A 9,746-nucleotide genomic window follows, 5' to 3' on the forward strand; every position below is an offset into this window, starting at 1 on the left:
TCTCTTTATATGCTTTCAAATAATAAATACCTCAAATGTTTAACCTTGTTCTTAAATTATGCAATTAACACCTTGCAGTGTTGTAGTGTCCTTTGGAGTGCACATAGAGTCATAGATGTTTACAGCATGGAATTAGGCCCTTCGGCCCAGCTTGTCCATGCCACCCAGTTTTGTATCACTAAACTAGTCCCACTTACCTGCATTTGGCCCATATCCGTCCGATACACACCTTGCTTCCTACAAGAGAGGATCTAACCATTGCCCATGACACTCAATGGCATTACCATTGCTGAATCCCCCTCAATCAATATCCTGGGGGTTACCATTGACCAGAAATTGAACTGGACTAGTCATATTAATACTGTGGCTACCAGAGCAGGTCAGAGACTTGGAATCCTACGGCGAGTAACTCACCTCCTGACCCTCCAAAGCCTGTCCCTCATCTACAAGGCACAAGAGTGTGATGGAACACTGTCCACTTGTCTGGATGAGAGCAGCTCCAACAACACTTAAGAAGCTCAACACCATCCAGGATAAAGCAGCCCGCTTCATTGCTCTCCCTTCCACGAACATTCAAACCCTCCATCACCGACAAACAGTGGCAGCTGTGTATCAGCTACAAGATGCACTGCAGTAATTCACCAAGGATCCTCGGGCAGCACCTTCCAAAGCCACGGCCACTACCATCTTGAAGGTCAAGAGCAACAGATACCTGGGAGCCCCACCACCTGGAGGTCACCCACCACCCTGACTTAGAAATATATCGCCATTCCTTCCCTGTCACTGGGGTAACATCCTGGAACTCCCTCCCTAACAGCACAGTGGGTGCACCCACACCTCAGAGACTGCAGCGGTTCAAGAAGGCAATTCACCACCACCCTCTGAAGGGCAACCTGGGAAGGGCAACAAACGCTGGCCTAACCAGCGACGCCCACATCCCATAAATGAATCAAAAAATAGCAAATACTGCAGATGCTGGAAATGTGAAATAAAAATAGAAAATTCTGGAAACCCTCAGCAAGACCATCAGCCTCTGTGGAGAGAAGCATAGATAATCTTTCAGGTCCCGCTGAATCCAGGCTTTCCACTGCGGCTACCACCCCAGCAGTGTCAGTCTGAGTGCCTATACCCATTGGGACACAGCCAATTGGCTATGGACCGCATCACTGACATCCCTCTCTGAATCTCACCGCCAGACCCTTTCGACTGCATCAGCTGAATTGACAGGTGGTCAGTGGGAGGGAAGTATGATACTATTGGCATGAAGGCCAGGTCATCTGGGTGGGAACAGATGGATACTCACCTCTGTGGCGCAGGCCAATCACAACATCAGTGACCGATCTGTCCTCGGCTCCCCTGCGACCTCCAGGGTCCATTCCTCGTAGTGGGTGAGGACCTGAGGTCCGGCACTCCGGTGCACGTCTGGGCCTTTTCCCGTCTGTTGTGTGCTAATGTTTTGTGCGGGGACGCAGAGGGGGCATTGTGAGTCGCAAGCTTCAGGCATCAGGGAGTGGGGCGGGGGCGGGGGCGGTGGCATGGTGAGCGACTGGTCGGTGTCCAATGCTGGACATGGGAGGCTGTGTTCGTGGGTGGCAGGCACATCACGGTATTATGCTGGGGTGTATGAAATGAAAAATGAAATGAAAATCGCTTATTGTCACAAGTAATGAAGTGACAGTGAAAAGCCCCTAGTCGCCACTCCGGCACCTGTTGGGGGAGGCTGGTTTGGGAATTGAACCCGCGCTGCTGGCCTGCTTGAGTCTGCTTTAAAAGCCAGCTATTGAGCCCTGTGCTAAACCAGCCCCTCCAGCGAGAGGGGGGTAACACGGTGCCAATCGCAGAGTCACCGTGGCGGACCGATGCCAGAGGGACGATGCCAACTCACCTGTGCGGCCTGGTAGAGGTCATTGAATTTCTTGTGGCCCTGGGTGGCGGGCCTCCTGGTGACACTCCCCGAGCTGACAGCTGTTTTCACTGCCTCCCAGGAGGCACTGTGGCTGTCCCTCTGACCACCTCGAGGAACTGGGTATCCCGCCTGGACTCAACTGCGTCCATCAGTCTGGCCAGGTCGAATTCGCCAAATTGTGGAGCTGGTCTCGGTGATATTCCTGTGGTTTGCTCTGCAGGATTGGTTTAAGTGCTGCTCCCCCTCTTTCGCAGGTAGCTGCAATGCGGGGACCCGGTGAATCAGTCAGGGGGACAGTCATTAGTGGCGTGAAGCCCGTAGGGCATCATTAATTACCCCAATTAGCTTTAGATACCAGTGACAGCCTCGCCAAGTCGGCCGTCAGGAAACACCTGGTGATTCCTCCTCGCTACCACACTTGGAACACATTTGGTTAGATTGCACCTTTTATTTTTCTCACCATATAGAATTTACAGTGCAGGAGGCCATCTGGCCCATCGGTCTGCACCGGCCTTTGGAAAGATCACCCCACGTAGGCCCACAACTCCACCCTATCCCCGTAACCCAGTAGCCCCACCTAACCTTTGATTTTTGGACACAAAGGGCAATTTATCATGGCCAATCCACCTAACCTGCACATCTTTGGAATGTGGGAGGAAACTGGAGCACCCGGAGGAAACCCATGCAGTGACCCAGACAGACAGTGACCCAAGCCGGGAATTGCTCCTGGGACCCTGGATCTGTGAAGCGACAGTGCTACAATTGGTTCAAGTGTTCAAGTCCTGACCTGTTGATCATATCATGAAGTTGTGTAGATTCCAGCACTGCTACACAGTTGACCCTTCATGTGGAGCTTGATAAAATCCACCGGGGACAAATATAATGGACAATCAGAGGCTTGTTGAATAAAATCTAATGTCAAAAAGTTTGTTTTCTTTAGTTGCAGAAACTTGGATTTAAGAACTTCCATGGAATCGATGGCAGTGAGCGAATGTTGAAGATAGCGGAATCCAAAGGCCTGTATCAGAGTTTGACATGTTGGATTGTAACGGTAGATAATCCACTGCCGATAGAACCAGGTAACCAACAGAATCTACCTCAACTAATTTAGACCTGTAGTCCCCAGGGCCCGTTTATTCTCAATTTGTGATATGAGGTAATAGTTTCCCTGCAGAGTCTAACAAACCTCTATTTTGCTGTTTGAATTGTTGAAGGTTCCTATGATTTAGTGACTATTGTTGGTGGATTGGCTCAACAACACCTTCCCTGGGACATCCTTCCAGAAATGCTGAGAGTCACCAAACCAGGTGAGCTGAAAGGTCCATTCCTGTCAGACCACTCGGCCCATCAGTGCAGCACCCACAGGAAGTACCGACAAAACAAGATGGCTGCCACAGGGTAACAACAACAGGGGGCAGATAACATCCTGGGATGGTAACTCTTCAAACAGAAACAGAAATAGGAGGTGAAGGATGTGAGTTTCACAATCAAACTGTTAATTTCCTTCAAAACATGGGGCAGATTTTCAAACAGGTACTCACTGTCGAAATATCCTGAGACTGCTTTAGTGCCAGCGAGTTGCAGTCTAACTGTCATCTTGAGGAAATGTTTATCTTACCAGTGTTTATTTCACTTTGACCTGTTGGTGCATCTCTCTGACAGGCGGCTTTATCTGTTTCACGCTAAGAGCTGAGGAGTCAGATCACAGAAGGAAACTGCTTGCTTCAACCCAGGAGTTGGTGAACAAGGGGCTGTGGGAGAAGGTTGTGGAGCGATATGTGGAGAATTGGCAGAAGGATATGTTGGAGACAGGGTTGTCAGAAGAGTACGCTGATGGGGTAGTGGCTGTCTACAAGAAGAAATAGTGATGCTGTCACCAATCCCTGAATAATCTGGGAGCTTCACATTTGAAAATTGTCAATTAAATGAGTTCAATATGAAAATAAATCAGTGAAATGTCACCTGGTGCAAATAAACCAGAGAATGATCTTTCCTTTCCTTGTCTCTTTGTTCTTCATTTGTATTGAATGTGTTGCTGATATTACACGGTTTGGGCAGAGAAATTGATGTATTCATAAAAATGGGGAGAAAAATTATTACAAATGTTCTAAAAATCCATAGCCTCAAAATGCCTCGTTTTCAGGTGCTGAATGGATGGATTAGTGTCTAAGGTGGTGGGCGGTCTATATGTTCACATATTGCACTGATGGAATACCTGTCACCATTTTGCTCCAGGCAAGGATCCAGGATCCACTCATGAAACTGGTATTCGGCTTATTGTCCATGGAAATAGGAGAATTTTCGTCAATTTAAGGCCCTGTATGTAACACGGTTGTGATTGGAAATGGAAGATGGATGAAGCCTATAAAAAACAGTGATCTTTGAAAAATCCAATGGAAGAGATGCAGGAACGCATGGTAGGATAGGAATGAACAAAGGTTTCTGACAGTATATGCAAAATCACAAAGCTACAACTCTTCTCCCTGTCATAATATACATCCATGTATATGATGGAATGCAGACAGGCAGTGATTGACACACAGGATGACCAGTGAGCACACAGAACACAGTAGCCAATCACCAGACAGGACACAACGACTATAAAGCCAGAGGGCACCAGTTTTCCCGCTCTCTTGGGATCCAGCCTCTGAGACAGTCAGAGCTCGTGAGCAGCAGCTAGTACAAACACCATGTGGTAGTCAGTTAGCCTGGTCAGGCTAGTTTCAGGTCTCCAGTCAAGTCAGCATAGTGTCGACCCACTGTAATATAGTTAGATGTTAAATAAAATCATGTTGCATCTCATCAAGTGTTGGAAGCCTGTCTCTCTCTACACTGCATCAAACGCAGTCCACATAGACCCAGCTTACCCAACACATCACTCCCCAGAGGACCACCCTCCCTGACCTGCAACCACGTCAGGGTTTTTATACTGAGAGGCCTCCCCTTGTTAAGGGGAAACCTCGCCCCCAATAACAACGGGAGTTCATATGAGGTGAAAGTGGGAATTATATAGAACACTGTCCTTGGCCCCCAAGGGGATCGGAACACCCATCATTGAGAAGTTTAAAATAAACTGACGTTCCCTCATCCTGACTATTCAATTTAAAGCTGTCTATACTCCAAACCCATTTCTCCCATACCAACGTCTGAGCCAAGCATTGCACCCTCTAATCTTGCTTACTCGACACAAACTTGGTCATGGCACAGGTAATACCCAAGTGATGCAGCAGCACAAACAGCCTCTCTGCTCTCTCACTGGTTGGGTGTGGGGTGGCTGATATGACTAACATTCTCATGGGCTGTTCTTAGAGAAAAGCAGTACAGGTTGGCTGACATGCGGCAATAGTGGAACACCGTAATGTGCAGACCAAGCCCTGGGAAGCACTACTGCCTCACGGCGCCGAGGACCCAGGTTCAATCCCGGCCTCGGGTCACTGTCCGTGTGAAGTTTGCACATTCTCCCCGTATCTGCGTGGGTCTCACCCCCACAACCGAAAGATGTGCAGGCTAGGTGGATTGGCCACGCTAAATTGCCCCTTAATTAGAAAAAAATGAGTTGGGTACTCTAAATTTAACAAATGAAAAAAGAATCAGAGTGCGGCAGCACGGGATAGGATACACAAACCTAAGAGTACGCCGGCTCATAAGGCGAGAGATTTTGATAACAATAAACAAGTAAAAGCGAAAGAGAAAATGTCAAAGAGTCATCGGACTCGAAACGTTAGCTCTTTTCTCTTCCTACAGATGCTGCCAGACCTGCTGAGATTTTCCAGCATTTACTCTTTCGTTTCAGATTCCAGCATCCGCAGTAATTTACTTTTAAACAAGTAAAAGCACTCGATCTGAGTGCATGTAACATTTACAATGAGGAAAATGAATTGATGGCCCTTATGGAAATCAACAAAGCTGCTCTAATTGCTGTTACGGAGACTTGGCTGCAGGGTGACAAAGGCTGGGGACTGAATATTTTAGCTTGTTCAACATTTAGAAATCATAGGCAAAACAAAAGTAGGTGGGGTAGCGCTGTTAATGAAGGATGGGATCAGTCCATTACCGAGCTTCGATCGGATGATGAAGATGTAGAATCATTTAGGTGGAACACAAGGTGCAGCAAACACTGGCAATATAGGATATGGAAACAGCAGGAAATTAGAGGTACATGCAACACGGGTAATATAACAGTTGGGGGAGACTTCCAGTGACGGGGATGTGCTGAGTCGTCGCACATCAGATGGCTCTCCTCCTACAAACCCGAAAATTGCTCCTTTACTTGAAATTGCCCATCAAACAAGGGAAAAAGTATCCCTGCTCCTCAACCAACACCAATGAAAAACGAGATGCCGAGTAGCAGCCACTCCAAAGGCCGTGTAGGGAAAAGAAGTGGAAAAACGCAGAAGAAGCAAAAGGTTGAGCCGACAGACGCACAAAGCGATGAAGCTCGGGCCTTGCCAGAGTGAGGAGGACCGATCCGCCACACAAGGAGCACCCACCGCGCTTCCTCACCAGGGTGTGATTGGAGGATGTTCCTCTCAAGGAAACTGAGGGACCATAGAGAATAGACGAAGACCGATATCCAGGCTGTGATCAGGCTGGTGGTCGCGGAAGCTCTGGCGACCATGTAGGTGGCCCTTGACAAGGTAGAGAGGCGATTGGAAGCCCAGGAAAGCACCATAAAGGAGCTAGAAAAGGCCAAATGACCAAAGCAACCGAACCGCCGCCCTGGAAAAGGCAATAACAAGGCTGGTAGCGACACAGGGGAGTTAGACAGAGGATCAGGAAAACAGACATAGGCGCCAAAACCTACGGATTGTGGGTCTGTTGGAGGGGATTGAAGGCAGGGACCCCACAGACAATGTGGGCCAAATGCTGGGCCAGGAATAGATAGAGCTCACCGGTCACTCCATCCAAAACGGAAGGCTGGGGAACAATTGAGGGCAATAATCGCTAAAATGCACCGATACCAAGATCGGGAAAGAAGCGTGTGCTGGGCAAGACAATCGAAAACTGTAACAGGGAAGGTCACCGGATCAGGATCTACCAGGACACTGCGGCTGACCTCAGCAAGCGCCGGGAAGAGTTCAGCCTGTACAAAGCGCAACATAAAATTTGGGATACTGTACCGGCCAAACTCTGGGTGTCATTCCAGGGTGGGAAGCACTTCTTCATGGCCCATGTGGGCAAATGTGTCCTGGAGAGCAGGCTGGAGAAATGGCAGTAGGGACAGTGGTGAAAAAACGCTCCAAAGAGACATTATTTACTAAATTAATCAACCAACTTGATGAACACTTTGCGTGGGACTGCACTGCCTCGTTCTGATGGCGTAAGGAAGGAAAGAGCGAGGGCAGAAGAGCGCAGGAAAGGGTGAGGGGAATGGCAGGTAGGGGGAACATATAGCGGGCAACGTGTGGATACATAACCAACCCCAAGAAGGGGGGCCACCACACTGGTGGGGTAGCTAGAACCAGGAAGCCTGAGAGAAAGCGGGGCTGTAGCACATCAACCCACGAGGGAGAGAGCGCCTGGCAAAGGAGGGGGTACACATAAGTTCACAGGGGGAATACTAGGGGAAGAAACACAGGGAAGGGAACATGGAGGACAGCCTCCGGGGGAGAAGTACTGTGACATTATGATACATGTACAGAACTGTAAGGGTTAATGTTATGTCCAAATCAACCATTAGGGGGTGCTAGGTGCAGAACTATATAAGGCATTGATGCTGAGCCTTGGGGGTGCAAGGTTATGGTGAACGTTAGAAGACAGATTGTAGGAAAGATATCGTGTGAGTGAGAGAAGATCATACTTATTGTATTAGTGTAGAGATTGGTAGTAGATGAGTATAGATTGCATGCTTATTATCAACTGTTTATTATCTAGGAGTAAGTGTCGAATCCAATTAAGCAGTGCAAATAAATCTTTTTCTTTGTTCAATATAAAAGCTATTTGTGGTCTTTGTGAACACAACGCCAACCACCCTAGGATTAGAGCCACAAAGAACACATCCCCCTTTCTTTGGAAAAAAAAAGTATTCTTTGAATACATTAGTGAGCATGAATCATTAACTTGTCTGTCATTCAGTTGCAAAAATAAATGTTAATTCACATTGGTGATTACAGATGAATAATTATTAAAGTAATTACAAATTCAATCAGTTTGGTGGTCTCCTCGTTCTCGTTGACCTTCTCAGTGGTCTTGCTGAAGTACGCAAGTTATCTTCCAAATTGGCTTGATGCATTATTGATAATGAGGGATTTGCAAAGTCAATGTTTTGGTAAAGCATCCTGAGCAATAATGTTCTATGTTTGAAATGGAACAAAATTCTTTATCTGCAGTAATGCTCTTCTATTTCTTCTAAACATTGTGTCTTTTTCAGTTTGTGCCAGATATGTGGCTGGTTTAGCACAGAGCTAAATCGCTGGCTTTGAAAGCAAGCCAGCACCATGGTTCAATTCCCATACCAGCCTCCCCAAACAGGCGCCGGAATGTGGTGACTAGGAGCTTTTCACAGTAACTTCATTGAAGCCTACTTGTGACAATAAATAATTTTCACATGATCTTGGTGCAATTTGACATAATACATTAGCAACATGGGACCATCCATCATCAGGATTTTGTATTCAAATGTAGTCTCCTTCTTTTCACTTCAATAAAGGTTTTGTGTGCTTGTTGTAGTAGTCTTTTTGTAATCTCAGGTGTTTATGTATGTCTTGGTCATCCATATTCTGAATCGTGATTTCTGGTAACGTGATAGGAATTTTTCTTCCCATCAAAATCTGAGCAGGCGACAAAGCTGATGGGAATGGAGAGCTCTGTATGTCAACAGTTCAACTAATAAGTCTTTGTTGTCATCTGGTGCTTTGCTGAATAGCTTCTTAAGTATTCCTACGCCTTTCTCTGCTTTGCCATTGGATTGGGGTACAATGGGCTTGATGTGATATGGTTAAAATTATAATGTTCTGCAAATTGTGTCCACTCCCAGCTGATGAAGCATGGACCATTGCCAGAGACAATGTGCAATGGAATTCCATGGTGAGCAAAAACAGATTTTGCTGCTTGTATTACAGATCACGTTGTTGAATCATTAAGCATAAGAACCTCAGGATAGTTGAAGTGGCAGTCGATTATGACTATATAGAATAGATCCACACCAACTTTCATCCATGAATTGGTGATTAGTTAATTGTCTTCCATGTTCTCATTGCATGCTTCTGACAATTGCTGCATTCCTGCACATGATTTAGGGCAGCACGGTAGCATAGTGGTTACCACAAATGCTTCACAGCTCCAGCCCCAGGTTCAATTGCTGGCTTGGGTCACTGTCTGTGTGGAGTCTGCACGTTCTCCCCGTGTGTGCGTGGGTTTCCTCCGGGTGCTCCGGTTTCCTCCCACAGTCCAAAGATGTGCAGGTTAGGTGGATTGGCTATGATAAATTGCCCGTAGGGTCCAAATTGCCCTTAGTGTTAGGTGGGGTTACTGGGTTATGGGGATCGGGTGGAGGTAGGGCGCTCTTTCCAAGAGCCGGTGCAGACTCGATGGGCCGAATGGCCTCCTTCTGCACTGTAAATTCTATGAAATCTATGATTGTCCACATCCTTGTTGATTCCAGGCCAGTAAACAGATTGTCTTGCTCATCTACGACATTTTTTCAGTATCTTCGTGACCCTCGTGTATCTGTTCTAAGATACTATGCTGGAGGCATGAAGGAATAACTATTCTGTCTCTGAGTAGGAATCCGTTAATTACATTGAGGTAATCTTTGATACTGCGAAAACTGGAACAACATCTATTGGGCCATCCTTCTTTTAGGTATTTAATGACATTTTGTAGTGTTGAGTTCTTGTCT

General features: G+C 46.8%; 1 protein-coding gene across 1 annotated transcript in view; it reads left to right on the forward strand.

Annotated features, from left to right (window-relative positions):
* Window positions 1-3,902, forward strand: part of LOC119978546 (methyltransferase-like protein 27) — a 33,015-nt gene extending 29,113 nt beyond the window's left edge. Inside the window, exons 4-6 of the mRNA XM_038820271.1 lie at window positions 2,847-2,985; window positions 3,121-3,213; window positions 3,569-3,902. Of these exons, the coding sequence (XP_038676199.1) occupies window positions 2,847-2,985; window positions 3,121-3,213; window positions 3,569-3,771 (435 nt within the window). The 3' untranslated portion in view covers window positions 3,772-3,902. The remainder of the gene's footprint in view (window positions 1-2,846; window positions 2,986-3,120; window positions 3,214-3,568) is intronic.
* The last annotated feature ends 5,844 nt before the right edge of the window (window positions 3,903-9,746 follow it).

The sequence above is a fragment of the Scyliorhinus canicula genome, chromosome 15 (genome assembly GCF_902713615.1).
Source record: "Scyliorhinus canicula chromosome 15, sScyCan1.1, whole genome shotgun sequence".
Taxonomy (NCBI): Eukaryota; Metazoa; Chordata; class Chondrichthyes; order Carcharhiniformes; family Scyliorhinidae; genus Scyliorhinus; species Scyliorhinus canicula.